Source organism: Argopecten irradians, chromosome 9, assembly GCF_041381155.1.
Source record: "Argopecten irradians isolate NY chromosome 9, Ai_NY, whole genome shotgun sequence".
NCBI lineage: Eukaryota > Metazoa > Mollusca > Bivalvia > Pectinida > Pectinidae > Argopecten > Argopecten irradians.
This window is the reverse complement of record NC_091142.1, coordinates 42,826,443-42,854,234: the sequence shown is the minus strand read 5'-3', so window position 1 is coordinate 42,854,234 and position 27,792 is coordinate 42,826,443. Positions and strand designations below refer to the sequence as shown.

At 34.2% G+C, this 27,792-nt stretch overlaps 1 protein-coding gene across 1 annotated transcript in view; it reads left to right on the top strand.

Moving 5' to 3' along the window:
* LOC138332384 (uncharacterized) overlaps positions 1-24,689 on the top strand; it is a 34,625-nt gene extending 9,936 nt beyond the window's left edge. The window contains 7 exon segments of the mRNA XM_069280461.1: positions 4,264-4,497; positions 4,726-4,777; positions 7,362-7,553; positions 7,981-8,094; positions 16,391-16,465; positions 17,564-19,500; positions 19,502-24,689. Coding sequence (XP_069136562.1) covers positions 4,270-4,497; positions 4,726-4,777; positions 7,362-7,553; positions 7,981-8,094; positions 16,391-16,465; positions 17,564-19,500; positions 19,502-21,490 — 4,587 coding nt within the window. The 5' untranslated portion in view covers positions 4,264-4,269 and the 3' untranslated portion in view covers positions 21,491-24,689.
* The last annotated feature ends 3,103 nt before the right edge of the window (positions 24,690-27,792 follow it).

The following is a 27,792-nucleotide window of genomic DNA, read 5'->3' as shown; positions in this document are numbered from 1 at the left end:
GAAGTGCATATAACTGATAGTGGAAAGTGTCATATATCCCTTTCGACGTGTTATATAGCTAATAGCAGTGTCATATCGAACCGCAGATGAACTCGATTTTGATAGTAGGTTATTATAGTGTGTTAATACTACATCAAAAGTAAGATGCCATCTATGAAAGCAGTTTTGCATCTAGATTTCGGTTTGATGCCATTTTCACGATGATAACAAACAGTACACACAACAAACAAGCAAAAACAGTCACCGGAAGTCCCCTAAAGGTCACCACGCACGGGTCATGGGAGGCAGAAATCTGCGCGTGGGACTTGTTTTTATTTTTTATTTTTTTATTTTGGAAATCGGTGCTATTTTCCCCTTCCTTTTCCTTTTCTTTCTATTTTCTATTACTTGATATCTCTTCTATCGTTTTAAGATCATCTGCCTGTCTGTATCTTGATAATTAAGCTCACAACGACAGGTTTCCGGGCACACACTAAAATCCGGATTTCAGACCTCAATTTTTGACTTATTTGGGCATGTTCAAAGGTGATTTGTGACGTCACTAATGCAATGACCGCATACAATATTGTCATGCTATATAGGGATGAACATCTCCTTTTCAAAAAACTAGTATTTAGTTTTCAACGGTCTCAGTGGGGCTCCAGAAGGGTGCATGAAATGGGGCAAATGAATAATTACGCATAAATACGTTACGGCCGTCCAAAGGATATATATGATAGTTCAAGTGTCATATAACTGATAGTGGAAGTGCCATATAGCTGATAGTTGAAGTGTCATATAGCTGATAGTGGAAGTGTAATATAACTGATAGTGGAAGTGCCATATAACTGATAGTTGAAGTGTCATATAACAGATAGTGGAAGTGTCTTATAGCTGATAGTGGAAGTGCCATGTAACCAAAGAATCGTTCACAGTTTGAAGAAAGTATGGGACTGTGTATATGATGTCTTTAAGACATACGGTATCAGAAGAAGTGGACCCCAAACATTCACGACCCCTGGCATAAACGTCAATCGGAGAATGAACACTCAACATAGTTATGTAAACAAACTCAATCAAATACAGTAAATGCCTTTTGTTCGATCTGAACCTGCACAAATGTTAAAAATATAACCAGTCAAGTATAGAACTGACTAGATTGCGCTGTGCCACCTTTGATAATCCTAGTAGTGATACGGTTATTATTTGTTTTGACTATGCGTAGGAATATTATAAGTAGTTATTGATTTTCGTTGTACGTGTTTAACATCGGTCAATGGAAATGAACAGAATCTATTAAATACCATACAATTGGATGCTTGCTCTTTTTTTATCAAAATATCTAAGCAATCTTTAACCGAGGGTAGGCTATGTGTAGAGACCGTCAGCTAGAGGTGACGCTAGAAATGATCACGTTGTTTTAAAATGATATCATGAATGTTCAAGCAAATGAGAATGCCCATTTTAAGCGAATTTGAATTTAAAAAGTTGTCGATTATTTACAAAACAAATTTTACCAGACACTCTATATGAAGTCTGATGTGCCATCTTCTCATTATATTTTACCATAGACACTCTATATCATGCATAAAGTACAAACTTCTCATTATATTTTACCATAGACACTCTATATCATGTCTATATTGTACAATCTTCTCATTATATTTTACCATAGACACTCTATATCAAGTCTAATGTATAATCTTCTCATTATATTTTACCATAGACACTCTATATCAAGTCTAAAGTACAACTTCTCATTATATTTTACCATAGAACACTCTAATCAGTCAAGTCTATTCTCATTATATTTTACCATAGACACTCTATATCAAGTCTAAAGTATAATCTCTCATTATATTTTACCATAGACACTCTATATCAAGTCTAAAGTAAATCTTCTCATTATATTTTCCATAGACACTCTATATCAAGTCTAAAGTACAACTCTCTCATTATATTTTACCATAGACACTCTAAATCAAGTCTAAAGTACAATCTTCTCATTATATTTTACCATAGACACTCTATATCAAGTCTAAAGTACAATCTTTCTCATTATATATTTTTACCATAGACACTCTATATCAAGTCTAAAGTACAATCTTCTCATTATATTTACCATAGACACTCTATATCAAGTCTAATACAATCTTCTCATTATATTTTACCATAGACTAATTAATCAAGTCTAAAGTACAATCTTCTCATTATATTTTACCATAGACACTCTATATCAAGTCTAAAGTACAATCTTCTCATTATATTTTACCATAGACACTCTAAATCAAGTCTAAAGTACAATCTTCTCATTATATTTTACCATAGACACTCTAATCAAGTCTAAAGTACAATCTTCTCATTATATTTTACCATAGACACTCTATATCAAGTCTAAAGTGTACAATCTTCTCATTATATTTTACCATAGACACTCTATATCAAGTCTAATGTACAATCTTCTCATTATATTTTACCATAGACACTCTATATCAAGTCTAATGTATAATCTTCTCTCATTATATTTTACCATAGACACTCTATATCAAGTCTAATGTACAATCTTCTCATTATATTTTACCATAGACACTCTATATCAAGTCTAATGTACAATCTTCTCATTATATTTTACCATAGACACTCTATATCAAGTCTAATGTACAATCTTCTCATTATATTTTACCATAGACACTCTATATCAAGTCTAAGTATAATCTCTCATTATATTTTACCATAGACACTCTATATCAAGTCTTTTGTAAATTCTCATTATATTTTACCATAGACACTCTATATCAAGTCTAATGTACAATCTTCTCATTATATTTTACCATAGACACTCTATATCAAGTCTAATGTATAATCTTCTCATACAATCTTCTCATTATATTTTACCATAGACACTCTATATCAAGTCTAATGTACAATCTTCTCATTATATTTTACCATAGACACTCTATATCAAGTCTAATGTACAATCTTCTCATTATATTTTACCATAGACACTCTATATCAAGTCTAATGTACAATCTTCTCATTATATTTTACCATAGACACTCTATATCAAGTCTAAAGTACAATCTTCTCATTATATTTTACCATAGACACTCTATATCAAGTCTAATGTACAATCTTCTCATTATATTTTACCATAGACACTCTATATCAAGTCTAAAGTACAATATTCTCATTATATTTTACCATAGACACTCTATATCAAGTCTAAAGTACAATCTTCTCATTATATTTTACCATAGACACTCTATATCAAGTCTAAAGTACAATCTTCTCATTATATTTTACCATAGACACTCTATATCAAGTCTAATGTACAATCTTCTCATTATATTTTACCATAGACACTCTATATCAAGTCTAAAGTACAATCTTCTCATTATATTTTACCATACCATAGACACTCTAACTAATCATATTTATCCATAGTCTAATCAAGTCTAATCTTCTCATTATATTTTACCATAGACACTCTATATCAAGTCTAAAGTACAATCTTCTCATTATATTTTACCATAGACACTCTATATCAAGTCTAATGTACAATCTTCTCATTATATTTTACCATAGACACTCTATATCAAGTCTAAAGTACAATCTTCTCATTATATTTTACCATAGACACTCTATATCAAGTCTAATGTACAATCTTCTCATTATATTTTACCATAGACACTCTATATCAAGTCTAATGTACAATCTTCTCATTATATTTTACCATAGACACTCTATATCAAGTCTAAAGTACAATCTTCTCATTATATTTTACCATAGACACTCTATATCAAGTCTAAAGTACAATCTTCTCATTATATTTTACCATAGACACTCTATATCAAGTCTAAAGTACAATCTTCTCATTATATTTTACCATAGACACTCTATATCAAGTCTAAAATACAATCTTCTCATTATATTTTACCATAGACACTCTATATCAAGTCTTAAACTTCTCATTATATTTTTACATAGACACTCTATATCAATAGTACAATCTTCTCATTATATTTTACCACAGACACTCTATATCAAGTCTTATGTGTAATCTTCTCATTATATTTTACTATAGACACTCTATATCAAGTCTAATCTACAATTTTCTTTTATATTTTACCATAGACACTCTATATCAAGTCTTATGTGTAATCTTCTCATTATATTTTACTATAGACACTCTATATCAAGTCTAATGTATAATCCTCTCATTATATTTTACCATAGACACTCTATATCAAGTCTTATGTGCAATCTTCTCAATATGTTTCCCAGGAAACTATGGGCGTGGACTTGGTGTTGTATCGCGCACGGATCGGTACGTTTGTACCTGTACCAACGACACAGGTTCTTTCGAACATAGACTTCCTGTGTAAAGCCGTCGCCAGAGTTCGACATGGTCTCACTCACGACAAATTGGACATGAAGGGAGCTGTTACATTTATTGGCCTGCTGCTTCGTATACAGGGGATCGAATCGAACCCTGGTCCAAGGAATAGGGAACAGCAGGTATCAGTTTTAAAACCACATCCAGACAACATCTCCATTTTTATCATATGCTTAAAGCATACCGCTTAACCACAATTAAATTAAATGTTACAATTGGGTTTTTAGCTTCTTAAGCTTATCATATGTCTTAAAATTAAAGTAAAACAATATAAAAAGAAGAATTTAGGAAAACAAATATCATGCATGTTTTATTTATGTTCTGTAACTGAACCTATTTTTTTGTTATAGTCACTAACAGAACAGCCACCAAAGGGAAACAATGACATCAATATCACACTGGGTAAATATGACTTTTGTTATTACATTAAGTAAATATGACTTCTGTTATTAAATTGTGTAAGTATGCCTTTTGTTATTACATTGGGTAAATATGACTTTTGTTATTACATTGGGTAAATATGAATTTTGTTATTACATTTGGTAAATATGACTTTTGTTATTACATTGCGTAAACATGACTTTTGTTATTACATGGGGTAAATATGACTTTTGTTATTATATTTTGTAAAGATGACTTTTGTTATTACATTTGGTAAATATGACTTTTGTTTTTATATTCGATAAATATGACTTTTGTTATTAAATTTGTACATGGGGTAAATATTACTTTTGTTATTACATTGGATAAATATGACTTTTGTTATAAAATTTTGTATATATGACTTTTGTTATTACATTGGATAAATATGACTTTTGCTGTTACATTTGTACATGGGGTAAATATTACTTTTGTTATTACATTGGATAAATATGACTTTTGTTATTACATTTGTACATAGGGTAAATATGACTTTTATTATTACAACTGGTAAATATGACTTTTTTAACGTGACTTATAGCACGTGAATTCAAAATGCTATGTTTAAAAACGGGCCAAACACACATGTCTACATAAATTTATATATTATATTGTGTAGATATGACTATTGTTATTACATTGGATAAATATGACTTTTGTTATTATATTGTGTAGATATGACTTTTGTTATTACATTTGGTAAATATGACTTCTGTTATTACATTTGGTAAATATGACTTTTTTAACGTGACTTATAGCACGTGAACTCAAAATGCTATGTTTAAAAACGGGCCAAACACACATGTCTACATAAATTTACCAAAGGATTGAAGATCATTGTTACTACGTTTCCGCCATTTTTGTGTGAACCCAGTCTTTTCGTGATATCTTTAAGTCGGAGCCTTACTACTAATGTGAATACTGGAAATTATCATACATTGGTTTTAGTAGTAACATCCAACTACTGTGTAGTGACAATGGAAATATTACATTTTAGAGAGTAAAAATAATAAACCCACTGCGTTAATTAATACATATATCAAGCTAGCCTTTGTTGCTTTGATATAACCGATAGTAGATATTGTTCTACTGTCTGTTGTTTTGACTTTACCGATAGTAGATATTGTTTTACTATCTGTATTTTTGACATTACACATAGTAGATATTGTTCTATTTTCTGTTGTTCTGACATTACACATAGTAGCTATTGTTCTATTTTCTGTTGTTCTGACATTACACATAGTAGCTATTGTTCTATTTTCTGTTGTTTTGACATTACACATAGTAGATATTGTTCTATTTTCTGTTGTTTTGACATAACATATAGTAGATATTGTTCTATTGTCTGTTGGTTTGAAATTACGCATAGTAGATATTGTTCTATTGTCTGTTCTTTTTACATTACACATTTTAATAGCAGATATTGTTCTATTGTCTGTTGTTTTGACATTACACATTATAGATATTGTTCTAGTGTCTGTTGGTTTGACATTACACATAGTAGATATTGTTCTATTGTCTGTTGTTTTGACATTACACATTATAAGATATTGTTCTATTGTCTGTTGGTTTGACATTACACATAGTAGATATTGTTCTATTGTCTGTTGTTTTGACATTACATAACATATAGTAGATATTGTTCTAGTGTCTGTTGGTTTGACATTACACATAGTAGATATTGTTCTATTGTCTGTTGCTTTGACATTACACATAGTAGATATTGTTCTATTGTCTGTTGTTTTGACAAAACATATAGTAGATATTGTTCTATTGTCTGTTGTTTTGACATTACACATAGTAGATATTGTTCTATTGTCTGTTGTTTTGACAAAACATATAGTAGATATTGTTCTATTGTCTGTTGTTTTTACATTACCGATAGTAGGTGTTGTTCTATTGTCTGTTCTTTTTACATTTCACATTTTAATAGCAGATACTGTTCTATTGTCTGTTGTTTTGACATTACACATTATAAATATTGTTCTATTGTCTGTTGGTATGACATTACACATAGTAGATATTTTTCTATTGTCTGTTGGTTTGACATTACACATAGTAGATATTGTTCTATTGTCTGTTGGTTTGAAATTACACATAGTAGATATTGTTCTATTGTCTGTTGTTTTGACATTACACATAGTAGATATTGTTCTATTGTCTGTTGTTTTGACATTACACATTTTAATAGCAGATATTGTTCTATTGTCTGTTGTTTTGACATTACACATTATAAATATTGTTCTAGTGTCTGTTGGTTTGACATTACACATAGTAGATATTGTTCTATTGTCTGCTGTTTTGACATAACATATAGTAGATATTGTTCTATTGTCTGTTGGTTTGAAATTACACATAGCAGATATTGTTCTATTGTCTGTTGTTTTGACATTACACATTATAGATATTGTTCTAGTGTCTGTTGGTTTGACATTACACATAGTAGATATTGTTCTATTGTCTGTTGTTTTTACATTACCGATAGTAGGTGTTGTTCTATTGTCTGTTGTTTTTACATTACCGATAGTAAATATTGTTTAATTCTTTGTTTCTGTAACAAAAACAGATAGTAACGTCAATCCAGTAGGAGCTGATAGAGTTAGTCAGTTTATGGAAGCATTGATCCCTATCCACACCGGAAGTAGTGTATCGAGCGAGAATGCTGGAGCAGAAGCGATACCCGGAACCTCCACTGGAGCGGTCGCTATACCCGGAACATCCTCTGGAGCGGTCTCCAACCCAACAGCTCTCCAGCAAGGTAAATTCAATAGCTATTTCTGTATGTGTGTTTATTTTTCTATATCAAAAAAATAAGATAGCTTAAACTAGTGAACAAAAATATAATTAAAAGCAAAGTAATTATAAAGGGAACATGTCAATACAAATATACGACCAGGTGTTTCTAAACAGTAAACGTGTAACGGCACCTGTCACAAAATCTAATTCAAATTCCATAATTTATATACAACAGAGATGGTTACGGGAACGTTTAATCACGCTCTGATTGTTTTCGTGATTATAATTAGGAGAATACGTTACATTTTTAGACAGTCAGACTGACAAATTAATTCCACTGACGATATCTACAGACATGTTCGAAAGATGTCACTTTATCATTTATTGAACACAATGAGATTCATCATCAAATGTATGTCAGTTTAATTCTCATTTCTCCCATGTTTCAGTAAACATAACTTATATTGACAAGAGGAAATATAAAGATGAGATAAAAGTTGAGACTATGAAAGTGAAACATGCTGAAAATCTGTGTACGGGGGAACAGACAGTTGTACACACAGGTTTGTATATAAGTCGGGTAGCTTTAAATTAACAAATAAATACTAAATATACTACATGCAATCCAGAGTTGTATCACACCTAATGAATCAGGTTAAATCTTTTCTCTTCGTACGTGTCTTGATATATTTTGTTTTGGTGTTAATTAATGTGTTTACTGTATTATCCATATAAATTATTGACGATATTAGATAAACATTGGGTGTAAGGACCTAAGTGTATGTACAATGTTCATCACCCGAGATTACTATATATGCTGTTATCGAAAGAAAACTTTGCAACAAAAATTGCGACCCATCAGTATACCTCTTGGACTACGTTAGTGGACGTAACATGCATGGGGTAGCTTGATGATTAATATATAATTACACACAATATATATTTAGTAGCAGATTAAATGAGAATGGCTAAACGCTAAGGTTTAATCAGACATTATTTGCGAATTTTATTCATTTTTCAATATTAGATTTCTCTTAATAAAGTTGACTTATTTCATAAGCCATCTATTTACACGGCCTATTTACACGGCATGACAATCTGTGACGACGTAGACTAGTCTCCTTACTTTAAGTGACGTTTGTAAACACCTACATATAAATGTAGCGTTTAACAGAGAATAAGATTTCATTATCAATCCTGTTACATATTCTATTGTGATTGAATATTCCAAAATATTACATTTTACATTTACTTTATTGATGGAGAAAGATCTGAAAATAATATTCAGTAGTGTTTCGCAGCCAACACGAATCAACTGCCAGTACATAGAGCGTTTCACTAGTATACTGCGAATTCCGGTCTCCGTGAGATTGTCGCCCGGATATTGTCGTTGTGATATTGTGGTTGTAAGATTGTCGTTGTGAGATTGTCGTTGTGAGATTGCCATTGTGAGATTGTCGTTGTGAGATTGTCATTGTGAGACTGTCATTGTGAGATTGTCGTTGTGACATTGTCGCCGTGAGATTGTCGCCATGAGATTGTCGTTGTTAGATTTTCGCCGTGAAATTGTCCGTGAGATTGTCGATGACCATTAAAATACGAAAATTATAATCTCTCATGGGGTATAACAAAATTTAATCTGTTAGGCATTGAATACGATGTTGACTTACATAGAATTGCTCAGCTAAACTTCGACAAAAAGCTTGTTAAACTAAAGACTCTTATAAACTAATGGAACAGAAGAAATTTTTCTCCAATTGGTAAAAGATAACTGTAATAAAAACATTAATTATTTCCCAATTTAATCACTTCTTTATAGCACTTCCAACACCACATGATTCTTATATAAAGAAAATCAACAGCATATTATATGAATTTTTATGGAGTGAAAAAACAGGTAAAATTAAACGTGACATCATTGTTAAATCATACAAAGAGGATGGCTTGAAAATGATTAATTTAAAATCCATTATAACAGCTCTTAAAGCAACATGGGTAAGAAGAATATATAAGGATGAGGTTAGTTGGATGTGCATTTTGGACAAATATATTGATAAGTATTCACTAGCTAATTGTGGAACATGTAAACTTCAGAAAACCTTAGATGGATGTACTAATTTATTTTGGAAAGATGTCCTCGAAGCATGGAAAAAACCGATAGATTCATCTAAGATATGATGATCACATATGCAAAAATCCAATATGGTATAATCAACATATCAGAATTAATAACAAACCAGTCTTCTATAATGAATGGTATAATAAAGGTGTATTTTTCATATACGATCTTATCAAAGAAGATGGTTCATTTTATGATTTTGTTGAATTTCAAGATAGATATGGTATTAGATCCAATTTTTTGACATACTGTTGTATAATTAGAGCAGTAAAACAATATGTGAATAGCAAACAACATCCTATCCTTTCTGAAATGCCTGTGTGTTTACCGAATATTCCTCTAAATTTAAGCATCATACTGAGGAAGTCGAAGGGTGCTCAAGATATATATAGAGTGTTATGTCAAAATGAAATCAAACCTACATCACAACAAAAATGGTCTTTAACTTTTAACATAGATGAAAATCAATGGAAAGAAATATACACAAGTCCCTTTAGAACCACACATAGCACAAAAATAAGATGGCTACAATATAGAATAAATCATCGAATTTTAACAACAAACACTTTTTTTTTTACATAAAATGGGAATAAAACAAGACCCGTCCTGCACTTTTTGTAAAACTCACCTGGAAACAATTGAACATCTGTTTTGGGAATGTGATAAAGTTCATAATTTAATGAGAGAATTTAAACATGCGCTTACAGCCATAAATATTGAAGTTAATTGGGTAAAACAGGAATTTATTTTGGGAACATTTAGCTTCTGTGATGCTGACTTAATTATCGACAATCTTATTTTACTTATTATTAAACAATACATATTTAAAATGAAATGTTTTGAAAATGAAATCAGCTTAACAAGCTTAAAAAACCATATACGCTTCGAACTAAAATCACATAAATTTTTAATAAAAAAACCATAAAGTATATAGAAATAGCATTGATTTGCAAAGTAAATTGGAAAAATGGCTTCATTTATAATTTTTTATGTTACTTATATACAATGTATATATTGCATCTGATCTAGTTACTAGTTATTTATCAATGCTGTATTATTTAGTAACAATAATTCAGTCTCGGGCTTGCTCCCCCCTGTCCCCCGTCCCCATGTAATAATATTTTTGTTTCGCGTCTTTATGTATGTATATGCATATGGGTGAGTGAGGGTATGTGTGTTTGTGTACATGTATAAATGTATGTGTACATGTCATGCGCGGGTATATATATGCATGAATATGTGCGTGTGTACGTATGTTTATGGGTAGATATTATGTATGTAACTATACTGTTTATATATATATGTAAGTTTGATAGTGTGTATGTGAGGGTGTGTGCGTGTAGACTAGGTATAAAAACAAAATTCAATGCGGTTATACATTTCACAATTCCTTTATTTAAAAACAAATTTCTACATAATTCCATCTCTACTTAAACTATAATAGAAAGTAAAATACTCAACTTTAGACCTACAAAATTAATTATTATCTATATTCTGTATGATATATACATGTACATTTATAGGTATGCATGCATGTAAAGATATGCAAGTTTATGTTTTGTATTGTCTTGTATTGTTTATTATGATAAAAATTGAATAAAAAATATTAAAAAAATAAAATACGAAAATAACTAGCCGCGAAAATACCCCGGTTTACAGTAGTTCATCATTTTACATTTACTTGTATGTTTGTATCATTTGCATAAAAATACCCCGGTTTACAGTAGTTAATCATCTTACATTCACTTGTATGTGTGTGTCATTTACATGAAAATACCTCGGTTTCCAGAAGTTCATCATTTTACATTTACTTGTATGTTTGTGTCTTTACATGAAAATACCTCGGTTTCCAATAGTTCATCATTTGACATTAACTTGTACGTGTGTGTTATTAAATGAAAAACCTCGGTTTACAGTAGTTCATCATTTTACATTTATATATACACAATTACTTGTATCTGTATCATTTACATGAAAAAATCTCGGTTCAATGTAGTTCTCATTTTACATTTTTATATATATAATTACTTGTATGTGTGTACCATTTACATGGAAATACCACAGGTTACAATAGTTCATCATTTTAGGTTTATATATATATGATTACTTGTATGTGTGTATCATTTACATGAAAATACCACAGGTTACAATAATTCACAATTTTAAACTTACTTGTATGTGTGTATCATTTACATGAAAATACCACAGGTTACAATAGTTCACAATTTTTAACTTACTTGTATGTGTGTATCATTTACATGAAAATACCCCGGTTTACAGAATTTCACAATTTTTAACTTACTTGTATGTGTGTTATTAAATACAACAACAAACACAAAATGAAGGTATTGGCCACTGTGTTTATTTTCAAAGGGGCGTCAATAACTGCCCATACCATGCCAGAGGGCGTCAATAACGGCCCATACCATGCCAGAGGGCGTCAATAACGGCCCAAGCAAACAAGAGGGCGTCAATAACGGCCCATGCAAACAAGAGGGCGTCAAGAACGGCCCATGCAAACAAAAGGGCGTCAATAACGGCCCGTGCAAACAAGAGGGCGTCAATAACGGCCCATGTAAACAAGAGGGTGTCAATAACGGCCCATACCATGCCAGAGGGCGTCAATAACTACTCTTGCCATGATAGAGGGCGTCAATAACTGCCCATACCATGCCAGAGGGCGTCAATAACGGCCCAAGCAAACAAGAGGGCGTCAATAACGGCCCATGCAAACAAGAGGGCGTCAATAACGGCCCATACAAGACAAGAGGGCGTCAATCACTGCCCATACAAGACAAGAGGGCGTCAATCACTGCCCATGTAATCAAGAGGGCGTCAATCACTGCCCATACAAAACAAGAATCAAAATGGGGCGTCATTAACTGCCCCATTGGCATGAATACAATAGATCAAATCAAATAAGCATAAAGTGCAATTAATCAAATCAAATAATACAAGTTCACTGAGTATTGAATACAAGAGTTTTTTTTACTTATGCAAATAGGTTTGCTGATCAAGGAGTAACCAATGATGAACAGATTTTGTGAATTTCACTTAAATGTGTATCAATTATAATTTAATTCTTCCTTAATGTTAGCGAAGTCCTACCACTTCTTGCCAATTTGCTTAATGATATCACAAATCTAAAGATGCAAATACTAGGCTTTTCTGGGATAAATAACTCAAATACAAACCAAGTAATGTCACAAGTGATTGCAAAACAAAGACCGGAATTTAGTAAGTCCAAATCACTGATCACAAAGTCCACCACAAATTGACTGCAACGCGCGAACCAACCCTGCACTGTCATTGCCATGATCTGCAAAAAAAGAGAAAACTACGGCAGAAACAATACCTAGTAAAGCGGTGAGGTGGGAGGGTTTTCAATATTCACCGCGACGGAAATGGAAGTATCAAAGGGAAGCAACTCTGGTACTCTGTTAGATATTAACCACACACAGTGGATATAAAGGGAGATAACTCGAGAAAATAACTAAACCATAACGTACCCAAGCAAACTCAGTGTTGTTTCTTAAATAAATCAAGTTATTCTATACTCATGAATAACTTGTATTATTAGATACAACAACAAACACAAAATGAAGGTATGGGCCACGGTGTTTATTTTCAAAAGGGGCGTCAATAACTGCCCATACCATGCCAGACGGCGTCAATAATGGCCCAAGCAAACAAGAGGGCGTCAATAACGGCCCATGCAAACAAGAGGGCGTCTATAACGGCCCATGCAAACAAGAGGGCGTCAATAACGGCCCGTGCAAACAAGAGGGCGTCAATAACGGCCCGTGCAAACAAGAGGGCGTCAATAACGGCCCGTGCAAACAAGAGGGTGTCAATAACGGCCCGTGCAAACAAGAGGGCGTCAATAACGGCCCGTGCAAACAAGAGGGCGTCAATAACGGCCCATGCAAACAAGAGGGCGTCAATCATTGCCCATACAAGACAAGAGGGCGTCAATAACTGCCCATGTAATCAAGAGGGCGTCAATCACTGCCCATACAAAACAAGAATCAAAATGGGGCGTCATTAACTGCCCCATTGGCATGAATACAATAGATCAAATCAAATAAGCATAAAGTGCAATTAATCAGATCAAATAATACAAGTTCACTGAGTATTGAATACAAGAGTTTTTTTACTTATGCAAATAGGTTTGCTGATCAAGGAGTAACCAATGATGAACAGATTTTGTGAATTTCACTTAAATGTGTATCAATTATAATTTAATTCTTCCTTAATGTTAGCGAAGTCCTGCCAAATGGCACACAAAATTGATGAATTATGTGTGCCACCGCCACAAATAATAAATACCATATATATGCAGTGGGGAACGAAGCTAACAAAGTATCAATAACCGTGTTTTTATTTATATCCTGTCCCCCTCGAATACCATTTTTTTTTTTTAATTTTAATTTTCTATACCACCCTGAATCAATTTAAGAAAAATGTTATTGCCGATGTTACTTCAATGAACCTTATCATTGTTGAATAGTTCGACTTTATCGATTTTTATATCGGTTTTTTATGTAGCCACCACCTATATTAAATCCAACACAAGAGTTGCCACGGCTGTTAACTCTTATACATGCACGAATGGCAGCAGAAACGTTCTCAGAACCTCGCCAAGTGCCTCGAGGTAACATCTGAGACTATAAGTGTATTAGGCAGTGTTTATATAAGATAGCTTATGTCCCTACATATCTGCTCCCCTAGAACCAGAGGACTAATCTCGATGATGTCATTAGCCCCACAATGGATTAAGAGCATAGATGGTTCCCCTAAAACAATGACAACGTCCAATACTTGTGTTACAACAGAATCCCATTTCATACCGCTTTGACCTCTCCACCATATAGAACAAATCTTGTGTTGAAGACCAAGATGTCTGCCACCCAGACGACTAGAGGTGTGAAATGATGCACGCTTCACAAGTGAAGAGCCTACAATCTAAAATCTACGTACTGGATTCCCTGAAATCTTAAGGCTAAAATTAGCACATTAGGAACAAGGATGAAAATAAAAGCAAGGGGAGCCAATGCTCTGTATTTAGAGTGACTGGATAAGTAATTAAAATTTATAAACGAATATGAAGCATGCAAGACTTAGGTAGCCCGATATAGCGCTTGAAAGTATTGGACCGCCTACGCCCTAAGAGCTGAATATCTCTCTCAGATAAAACCCTGTTCACTGCCTCTGTGGCTACTCCTATCCTAAATGAATGTGTTTTGTATTTCTTTTCCTCTAATCCTGTAATAACAATAACTTTTTTTAATACTGCTGCAAACAGATAATCTTGATAAATAAGAATGATAAAAATGACAGAAGACTGGACATGGGTTCCTGTGCCTAACAGCAAGATACTGCTCATATGCATGGTATACTGGGCAATATTTCCCTGACATTCGAGGAATGCACTCTGTACAACTGATCCCTGCTTGATCAATTTTTGAGTAAAGAAGATTTATTTCTAGTGAATGATCTTTAGAAATATCCTTCAGGGCGAAGACCCTATCTACCATGTCTTTCTTTGTAACAGCTAATTCACCTACCCTAAAGAAACCAAAAAAATTGCTATTAGGAAAGCTGATTAGAACAATTTAGACTCGTGACTTAGTAGAAATACAAACAAGAGGTACAGCCCTTAGATCTTTGAAAGTATATCAGAGGTGATAGGTGCCCTAAGTTCATGTACAGACTTCTGTTTTTTTTCATACTGGAAATAAGCTTTTTAACAAGAAATTAGACAGAAGTTCCTCGCTCGATCCCTACTTTTCACATAAAAATTCAAGCCTGCTATTTAGGTGGCCACAGTGGCAGGGGACATACCTTTATCTGCCATGTACAGGATAAAGTTCAATATGTGACTCAGGGGAGGGGGCCAAATGTTTTACAGATTAGTGTCCCCAATAAACGATTTAAACCACAAAGTTCATACAGACTTGGCCATGCAAAATTCAAGGAGTTTTCCAGGATATTTTCATTTTACCACGAATAATCTTATCCCTGTCTAAGTAAAAATGATAATGTTTGCTTTTCACTTTTTTGATTGACTGTTTATTGTTTGAGGCCATTAGCAACTGTGTTGGTGGGGTGGTAATGTCAGTAGGCTTGTTACATTCAGACAATTCATTCTCAGAACATTTGTCTGGGCCTTCACCACATCTAGTTTATAATGCCTTCACATCTATCCTGTCAAATATGATGTCACGATAAATGTCTTTAATTACGTTTAGAGTCTTGTCCAGGAATCTTAGAGCAGATTCATCCATGTGTTTACTCAATTTAGAAAGATCCTTAAATGTATCACATAATATCTTTCATCTCATTCCCTCCCATGATGGTTTATCCCACATAATACATATAAGACACAAGCATTACAAGACCCTAACAGTACTGTACAGTGTACACATATGATAATACCCCGGTTTACAGTAGTTCATCATTTTATATTTACTTGTATGTGTGTAATATTTACATGAAAATACCCCGGTTTGTAGTAGTTCATCATTTTACATTTTTATATATATATAATACTTGTATGTGTGTATCATCTACATGAAAATACCCCGGTTTACAGTAGTTGATCATTTTATATTTACTGGTATATGTGTATTATTTAAATTAAAATACCGCGGTTTACAGTAGTTCATTATTTTACAGTTACTTGTATGTGTGTTTCATTTGAAACTAAACTGCCCAAAAAACGTCCAATATCTTTCCAGAGGCTACAGTGGAGAAGGAGAACGATGACAATACCAAAGCCAAACCGAAAAGTCAAAAAAGAATTCTGCTTGAAGGTAAAATTCTGTGATAACCGTGTTGATTGTTTATGACAAAGTTTCAGCGACAAGATCAGTTGTATCGTTCTGCGTCACCACCAAAGCATCTACAGAACAACTTGATAGTATTAAATTGGAACATCCACTAGATTTATTAACCCATAATGCAGATCATAGTATTAGCATTGGAGTAATGCGAGTCTATGTGGCAAATGTAAATATTTAATAGCATCCAAACATAAGTAGGGTAGCTGTACATTTGTTATATTGATATTTTCGGGCGTCCACTGTATGCAATGGGACTTGTCATGCTTCTGGTGTAGGAACAGGTCATTATGGTTAAGCTTCATCCAACAGATAGAGTGGTGTCGATCTGCCATATCCTACACATTTTTATGTAACAAAGATGTGGCAAATACATCATAGGGTGTAATGCTGTAGCAAACAAAACAGCGTTACGGACACAATATTTAAACATTGCAACGTCATTGGAATGTACATAATTATACATTGTACAACATTTTATGATACTCACGGAAGCATTGACCAAAGAGATGCGATGGTAACATTAACGGAATAACATTGCTACACATGTGTTTATACACGTAATGAATATTCCTGATAATAGTAACAGTTTATGATGCAGACGAATATATATTCATCCGTGCGGGTCCATATTGCACGTGACATACTCAAATTAAGATAATGACGAGTAGCATTTGTTTGAAGTCAACGGCGTTTATACTATCAATTCACCACTTACTAAAGAGTTACGCGTAAAATACAAAAATGAAATATCATGGAAGCAAAAAAAACTTCTGTGAAAACAATGAAATGTCTGTGGAAAACGACACTTGAGTGCAAATACACATGAATCCATCTTTAAGATAAGTTTATGAAGAACATATATTTAGTGTAACGTCACCTCATTCGATGTTTTAACTTTCATTATACACAGGGTTGTGTCATGATACTGGTTATCACTATGTCTATATTAGTTTTCTTGTTTAATTCAGTGTAAAAGCCCTATTTATCAAGCCCAAAACTGCTTTCTACACATTTTAACGTTAAAACTTATGTGCTATCATAAAATTATTTATTTCTTTTTATGTACAGAAAATGCTGACACCATGCTAAAAGTACACATTGAAGAAACTGAGGCAATTCTAGTTACCAGGATAGAGGCCGAGAAAGCTGTAGTTCAAAGTCTGAAGGATTACAACATGGTGATGATATCAGGAGTCACTGGGGAAGGGAAGACAACTCTAGGCAGAGAAGTATGTAGGAAGCTTAGAGACGGTATCCTAGACGACGAGATCAAAGCTAAGACACCTGTCATTGTAACAACTCCTCAGGATTGGGGAGACGTGGTTAACGACAAAGACGATATCGTCGTGTTTGTGGACGACATGTTTGGGAAGACCAACTTTCAGTTAGGACTTCTGAATGATTGGAAACCTTTCTTTGAGAGAATATTAGCTAGTTTACGATTGAAAAATGTGTGTATGGTAGCGACGTCTCGTACACATATACTTAAGGATGCCAGGCGGGAATCAGGGGTACTGAAAGAAATGGTAAATGATCACTTTCTTTCTGAAAAGAAAACCGTCGACTTGACTGATGACATGAGACTGACCGATGACGAACGATTAAGCATTTATGAAAAATATTTTAACCGTAGTCACAGAAATACTGGAATGGACATTTTCAGTTCTCTTCTAGGAAGTCTGTCAGTGGCCAATTTTCCATCAAAACATTCTATAGGATTTGCTCAAATCTGTAAGCTATTTTTCACTAATGATACATTTTTCAAGAAGGGGGAGTTGTTTTTCATGCATCCTGACAGAACACTGACAGAAGAGATAGAGAAGACGAGGCTGACTGAACCCCACAAGTACTTTGCACTGGTTTATTGCTTCTTAAAAGACCACAGTATAGACACCAAATCGCTCAATCGCTTTAAAATGCCACCAGACGACTACAACACCCTCAAGCTGTACGCAGAAGTTTGCGGTGTTGCCCACACAGACAACGTACTGACTGTACTTAAACACGCTCTAGACGCCCTAGACGGTACATATCTGACGAGAAGGAACACCGTGTTCACTTTCAGCCATCAATCCATAGCTGATAGTGTCAGTTTGTTGTTTGGAAAAGAAAATCCAGGTATGATTTTAGAAAAATGTAGCGACCGGGTTATACTGGAACTGCTGGATGTCTCTGAAGATTGTCAGGATGACATGTGTACCCTGTATGTACCTCCAGAATGTTACAAACTTTTGGCTAAGAGGATCCATAAAATGATCACAAAAAGTGATATATTCGGAAAAATAACCTTAGAATCATTTCCCAGGTTCCGTAACCAAAAACTTGCAGACTGTCTGTTTGAGTTTATCACCACAGAAGGCGATACAAAAGCTTTCTTACGGGCTCATAGGAGTCGTGGTTTTATATTTTTTCGTACAAACACTCTGCTTGAAAGTTGCGCAAGCAATGTTTTCTTTTTGAGAGCGTTTTTCAGATACAATATGGACGAGTTTATTGTCAAAGAAGAAGGTTTTATAACTTATGTGAGAGCATTGCAGAGGGCTTTGTTACGGGCACTTGAACGTGTGAGCTTGCAATCCATGTCAGTTCTTCTCAAGAAAGGAGCTTTTCTCACTGAAAAATGTCTCGAGTTTGCCATTAGCTCAAACAATGAAAAACTAGTTAAGTTTGTCTTGTCTAAAAATATATGGACAGATGCTGAGGTAAAGAAACACATCAGTGAAAAGACTCCGGATCACATTCGTGAGGTCATTAAAGAGAGCAGGAGTGAGTGTAAAGTGAAGGTGATAAAGGATCAGTATATCGAACAGAAAACTTACACCAACACTAAGGCTTTAGACCTCACTAGTCTGAGCCCTGCTGATATGACGAGAGCTGCTGACGAAATGGATTTTGATGTGCTACATGCTATATTTCAGTCACCCGAATTAGCCGTGCACCGCTATCGCCTGTTAACGATTATTCTAGATTCAAAACACAAAATGCTGAGTGACGTCATTACAATAAAAAAAGATTTTTGGACTTATTGACGGAAAGGTTGTCCAACATGCGCTGCATAGTTGTAATTTGGATATGTTCCGCTTCCTTCTTTTCTCATCAAATGTTGATAAACCACAGTTGGACGCCATACTTTCCCAAGCTATCCATCTCAACAAAACTGGCCACGTGGAAGTTTTGATCAGAACTGGTTGTGAACCTTCGCATGACGACTTTGTCCGCATGGCGGGATTAAATATTTTTGAGGTTGAAAACATCGTTGAAGTCATTATGAAAACAGCAAATTGGACAGCTTCATGTCTTAACGACGCTCTGGCTGCTGCCGTAAACTCTGGAGTACCCGCCGCCATAGAGAAACTTTTTGAAGGCGGAGCACGATTCAACGAATCAGCTTTGATGAGCGTGTCGAAACGATGTGGAGATCCAGTTGGAAAGAGTTACAAAATTCGACTGAACGATAACGAAGAATTACGTCTTCTGTGGCATGAAATTCTTACATATGGAGGAGAGAACTTGCATATGTCTTTACCTGACATATTTATTCCTAAAGCATTGACATTTGACGTGTCGGTTCCGGAAACTGTCGAATACGTTTTCTGCAACCATGATTGGTCACAGGAGCAAATTAATGATGCTATCCACGCCGCTTTAGACTCGGGATCATTAGGAACTGTCAGGTTTCTCGAAGAAAAAGGCGGAACTTTCAGAAGCGATGCCTTGTCTACCGCTGTACGAAGAACCAATGATGTGAAGACGGCTTTGATGTATGTTAAGATATCTAGAGAATGGTCGGTTGACCAACTAACCGAAGCCTTACATCTGGCTTTGGTTCTTTGCAGACCAGATGTTGTCCAATACCTGAACGAGAACGGGGCAATATTCAACGATTCGAGTCTGAAAGATGTTCTTCAGTGGAACGTTGAACACCATAGTAAGCTAAAAATGATCAAGTTCATCCTTAAAGCTCGCAATTGGTCACATGAGTTGCTTGATGAAGCTATTTATGTTGGTTGCGAAAGAAAAGAACACGGTTCTCTACTTCGTCTACTTCTTCGCATGGGAGAAAGAGATACAGTTCCTACAGATGTTTTGTTGAACCTAAAAAAGAACAAGTACTTGAAGGAAGCTATAATGGAGATATTGGAAAGCAATGATAGACATGATGAACTGGCCTCTGTTGTGGACGAGGAAATTCGTCAGGGCAATATAGATGTAGTTGAACATTGGTTAAGAAAGCTGAATAGTCCATGTCACGATGACAGTTTATTAAATTCCATGGAAAATGCAGGAAACTATGGTAATTACGATGCAATAAGTATGGTCCGACTGGTAGTAGAATCTAGATCATGGTCCACTGAGCTACTGATGAAGGCGATGAGCAAAGCTCTGAGACTTGGTAATACTGGTGTTGTATTCTACTTGCATGAACATGGGGCCACGTTCAGTGATCAAAGTCTCGAAGATGCAATAAAACAAAAGCCAGCTGGATATGACTCTTACCCACTTGCAATGTATGTGCTGGAACACCGTCACTTCAGTAAAGAACAAATAAATACTGCACTGCAAATGTGTATAAAAATGGGACTCTTCAAGCTGATGAAAATGCTTTTCGAAAAAGGAGCAGAGTTCACAGACAAAGGTCTGGAGAGCGCGATTCACAAAAATTGGAAATCATCAGATCGCCATCCAGCTGTGGAGATAGTCCTGAACGCTCGACAATGGGATACAGCCGAGAAGAATGCAGCATTATTTAACGCTGTGAAGTTAGGGGACATCAAAGTGATCAAGAGCCTGATGAGGTGTGGAGGGGTGGTGTCGAGGGATTGTTTGATGGAAGTCCTTGAGAGGAAGTGTAAACCGTCACATCGCCTCTCTCTCGTCAGGCTGCTGGTTACCGGGTCTTTGTCACAGGATTTGCTTATTGATGCCAGGGAAAAAGCAAGGCTACTGTCAGAATCGAAAGTCGAGTTGTACATCCAGCAATTCATTTTAGATTAGCTATCAGGGAAAAGGCTAGGTTGCTATTAGAATCGAAAGTCGAATTGTACATCCAGCAATTCATAGTGTAGATTAGCTATCAGGGAAAAGGCTAGGTTACTATCAGATATATGTCACTGGTACATTGTAGCTTTTCTGTTGGAGACGATGAACGTTTGAGCCTACAACATTTTGTGATAATATATGAATATGGATAATATAACCATCAAAACATAGGCAACCGGCAACGATTACAGAATAAAATGTCAAAGCTACTATCTGCTTTATGTTACTGACATATGACCTTTAAACCTATGACCGGATATCGGCTAACAATCAAATAAGTTAATCAAATGTGCCACCGTTATATCGAAAACAATATCTTTATGTTTGATAAAGAATGTTAAGTTTCTCGGGATACCTGGTTATATTTACAGGGACATTTCTCAAACGAGCTTCCAAACAAATGGTACATACACATGGTATACTGACATTTAACATGTCTTACACGAGCCTCCATACAAATGATTTACTGATATTTAGCATGTCTTACACGAGCCTCCATACAAATGATTTACTGATATTTAGCATATCTCACACGAGCCTCCATACAAATAATTTGATGACAGATTGTTTTATTATAAGTCGACATTTTGTGTTGATTTTTAATGGTTTATATACATGTATATAAATATATATATACAAAATAAAGTATGTAAAAGTAACTGTAAAACACGTTATTTTCAAAAGCGATGACTATATATGATTAATTAATTAAAACAACATTTGCTTGATAAATGAGACTTATTAACATATGTTAATGGTTCTTGTTTTACTATTGGCCCATTATTGTCTGATTTTTGGACTGAAGAATGCCCTATAGTTGCTGATTATATATTCCATAAAAATGATTTCGATGGTACTTTGAATTTATATTGGCCTTTTATTTCGGATTATTAATATAATAGCTTTATATCGTTTTTAATCTCATTACCATTATTGTCTGTTTACGTCCGATGATCAGTTATTTTATTTGCGAATGAATTAACCTACCTCTCATTCGATTAAAATTCATAAAAAAACTAGAATGAAAAAAACTACTTATATACAGAAATCAATAGGTTTATAGTAGGCCTTCAACCAACGGGTGTTAGAACGATAGGCCTTGGGCCAATGGGTGTCAGAGCAGCTCCGTATGTAAACGATAGGCCTTGGGCCAATTGGTGTAAGAGCTCCGTATGTAAGAGATAGGCCTTGGGCCAATTGGTGTCAGAGCTCCGTATGTAAGAGATAGGCCTTGGGCTAATGGGTGTCAGAGCTCCGTATGTAAGCGATAGGCCTTGGGCCAATTGGTGTCAGAGCTCCGTATGTAAGCGATAGGCCTTGGGCCAATTGGTGTCAGAGCTCCGTATGTAAGAGATAGGCCTTGGGCTAATGGGTGTCAGAGCTCCGTATGTAAGCGATAGGCCTTGGGCCAATTGGTGTCAGAGCTCCGTATCTAAGCAATAGGCCTGGGGCCAATGGGTGTCAGAGCTCCGTATCTAAGCAATTGGCCTTGAGTAAACGGGCGTCAGAACTTCGTATCTAAGCAATAGCCCTTGAGTCGATGGGGTAAAAACTCCGTATCTAAGCAATAGGCCTTGAGTAAACGGGCGTCAGAACTTCGTATATAAGCAATAGCCCTTGAGTCGATGGGGTCAGAACTCCGTATCTAAGCAATAGGCCTTGAGTAAACGGGCGTCAGAGCTCCGTATCTAAGCGATAGGCCTTGAGTCGATCGATGTCAAAACTCCGTATCTAAGCGATAGGCATTGAGTCGATGGGCGTCAGAATTCCGTACTTAGCGATAAGCTTTTAGTCGATGGGCGTCACAACGCCATATATAAGCGATAGGCCTTGAGTCGATGGGCGTCAGAACTCCGTACTAAGGGATAGGCTTCGAGTCGATGAGCGTCAGAACTCCGTACTAAGGGATAGGCTTCGAGTCGATGGGCGTCAGAACTCCGTACTAAGGGATAGGCTTCGAGTCGATGAGCGTCAGAACTCCGTATTAAACGGTAGGCCTTGAGTCGATGGGCGTTAGACCTCCATAATAAGCGAAAGGCGTTGGACCGATGGGCCGGATTAGAGAGCCTCACTTTAGCTATGTATGATGCAAATTATTGAATTTCGTATTTAATAGCTACTCACGTGAGGTCGTTTATTTCTTATATTCATGGTCGTATTATTGATGTATTTTTAAACCGAATACAAACTGAATATATCACTAACAATCTCTGTAGATCGATATAAAATTAACTTAAGTTTTAACTTCCATCAGCTCTAGATCGATATCAATAAGTAATGGAGTTTTAACTTTCATCGACTCTAGGTCGATATAAATATGTAATGGAGATTTAACTTTCATCGACTCTAGGTCGATATAAATATGTAATGGAGATTTAACTTTCATCAGCTCTAGGTCGATATCAATAAATAATGGAGTTTTAACTTTCATCGACTCTAGGTCGATATAAATATGTAATGGAGTTTTAACTTTCATCGACTCTAGGTCGATATAAATATGTAATGGAGTTTTAACTTTTATCGACTCTAGGTCGATATAAATATGTAATGGAGTTTTAACTTTTATCGACTCTAGGTCGATATAAATATGTAATGGAGTTTTAACTTTCATCGACACTAGGTCGATATAAATATGTAATGGAGTTTTAACTTTTATCGACTCTAGGTCGATATAAATATGTAATGGAGTTTTAACTTTCTTTGGTTCCAGATTGATTTTAAAAGTAACGAAGTTTAAACCTTCATTGGCTCTAGATCGATATAAAAATTAAAGGAATTATAACTGTATTTAATTCTAGATCGATATAAAAAGTAACGCCGTTTTAACTTTCATTGGTTCTAGATCTATATAAAAAGGCAATCATATGAGCCGAACTACTAGTAGCTACTACTATTGTACTTATGTTTTCTATTCTGTAATACTATGGTGCTATTATTGTAATACTATGGTATTATTATTGTACTATTATTGTACTATTATTGTGCTACAATTGTACTATTATTGTACTACAATTGTACTATTATTGTACTACCACTGTACTATTATTGTACTACAATTGTACTATTATTGTTTCAGTAATATTATTGTACTATTATTGTACTACAATTGTACTATTATTGTACTACCACTGTACTATTATTGTACTACCACTGTACTATTATTGTACTACAATTGTACTATTATTGTTTCAGATACTATGTACTATTATTGTATACACTTGTACTATTATTGTACTACACTGTACTATTATTGTACAATACAATTGTATATATTGTACTATTATTGTTTCAGTAATACTATTGTACTATTATTGTACTACACTGTACTATTATTGTACTACATGTACTATTATTGTACTACAATTGTACTATTATTGTACTACAATGTACTATTATTGTTTCAGTAATACTATTGTACTATTATTGTACTACACTTGTACTATTATTGTACTACCACTGTACTATTATTGTACTACAATTGTACTATTATTCAGTATTTACATTAGTACTACATTGTACTATTATTGTACTACAACTGTACTATTATTGTATTACTACAATTGTACTATTATTGTACTACCACTGTACTATTATTGTACTACAATTGTACTATTATTGTTTCAGTAATATTATTGTACTATTATTGTACTACAATTGTACTATTATTGTACTACCACTGTACTATTATTGTACTACAATTGTACTATTATTGTTTCAGTAATACTATTGTACTATTAATGTACTACAATTGTACTATTATTGTACTACAATTGTACTATTATTGTACTACCATTGTACTATTATTGTACTACTATTGTATTACTATTGCTATATTATTGTAATACTTTTGTACTATTGTTGTATATACATTGAGTTATTGCTGAATGATTATTGCATTGCTATCATACTACTCTTCGGAGAAGTTTCTATTTTTTGTAATAAATGAAAAACTACGTGTATCATTTGTTTTACGTAAAAGTCAGATTACACTGCATTCATTTTTTTGTTTTGTATTTTTGTATTTTAAGCTTAAAGTAATTGATGTGTTTAGTTTTTTTGTTGTTGTTGTTGTTGTTTTGTGTTGATATGTATAATATTAAGTATCTACCAAACTTTTTTTTTCTGAACGATTCCAATATTTTACAGTCGTATTACAGTATATTACCTTTGTCTCACTTCTTCTCCATTTGTGATCCGTTTGTTTAGAACGAAAGCATGTCATTAGAAATAGTTATTGCAAATTATCTTAATAGCATTGAAAGGATTGATAAATGATAATGACATGTAGCCTTACGTACGAGAATGATCATAGCAACGCACCATTACTATATGACTGTGTCTAATACTACATAGATCAGCTAATAGCATTAGTAAACAAGAAGATGATTGGCCTCTTATAAAAAAAACTAAAAAGTAAAAGTAACGCGGTTTCGTTGTTAGGAGAATTAGTATGGTATAAATCCAAATAATCCAAATGCATTAATCATTGTTTTGTACAAATTATAATGACCTCTTCGTGCTATCCATGTATAATATGTTATCTGTTCATTTGTAAGGTTGTAATACTGTATGATGTATATAACAATTGTCATGGGATTTGTAAATTACTTTCCCTTGCAGATATATGTTACGCTACTTTTATCATTATGTAATATATGCACTTACAGAAAGGTGTTGAAAGGTCAAATTAAGATAAAAAAAATCTTGTAGTAGCAAACTGTAACAGTTAAGCAGTCATGTGGTTAATATTGTAACAGTTATATGTTTGTTAATGTTTAGATTTAACATATACAGACTAATATATATGAGATTGTTATTTCATGATTCTATGCGAATATCTACACCAATTTGGTCTGTAATGTTTATACATAAATAAAACTGTTGAATTCTAAACGTGAGTGGACTTGAATTAAATACATTACTGTAAAATTTACGTGTTGTCGCGTTTTTCATGTGGTCACACATTAGTCAGTTTCATTAATGTCAAAAGAAGAGTAGTTTTTTTAATCTTGCTACAATTTAAAAAAAAAAAAAAACATTTTAAGGATTGCTATCATTTGGAAGATCTATGATTGGTGTTATGTTCTTGTGGTTGTAGGATACCATGACACGATCTTCCGGTTAAGATATACCCGATGTTAATAAAACAGCACATCAACTTTGTTGTTTTAATAACATTACAACAGACGAAGAAAAAACAACAGTACTTAATCAGTTCTTTAGTTGTGTTTTTACAATAGAGGACAACAACAACATACCGGAGTTCGAAGCAATAACCAACATGGAACTAGGTAACCTGGAGATAACAATAGCCTAAGTCGAAAAGAAACTTTGAGAATTAAATATCGCTAAATCCCCTGGGCCTGACAAGCTTCATGCTATGATACTTAATGAGCTACGATCCGTAATCATTGAACCACTGGCAATTTTATTTAATGTGTCTCTCAGAGAAAGCGTATTACCAAATGCATGGAAAGAAGCAAAAGTAACGCCAATCTTCAAATAAAGGAAACAAACAGAAAGCCCAAAATTATAGACCCGTGAGTTTAACCAGTGTTGTCGTAAACACCTTGGAATCAATTTGCCGAACTTATATTAGGAACTTTTTGGAAAATAATAAACTTCTATGTGAGGAATAGTTTGGTTTTCGATAAAAAACTACATTATTGCAACTACTTGAAGTTCTAGATGACATCACAAGGGAACTAGATGAAGGCAACAATGTGGACATTACATATTGAGACTTTCAAAAAGCGTTTGACACCGTCCACACAAACGTCTGCTGTCAAAACTTAAAGTTCAGGGAATTAATGGTTAAATGGCCGCGTGGATAAAGGCGTTTCTATCAGATAGAAAACAATGGGTTGTTTTAAACGGAACAACATCATTCTGGATCCCGGTTATAAGCGGAGTACTCCAAGGTAGTGTGCTTGGTCCTGTTTTATCTTTTATATTTATCAATGACCTTCCAGAAACAACATATTCCATAACGAAAATTATCGCGTATGATATCAAAGTGTATAGGACAGCAAACAACATCGACGATTCGTTAAAAAATACATAGAGACCTCAATAAATTGATTGGACGACTGGTCACTGAAATGGCAATTAAAATTTAATGCTGACAAATGTAAAGTATGCATTTTGGAAATAACAACACAGAAATCGAGTACAGTATGTTGGGGAACAACGGACAAAGTATATTATGTATTACACACGAAGAAAAGGATTTAGGTGTGATATTTGATCCAACGCTC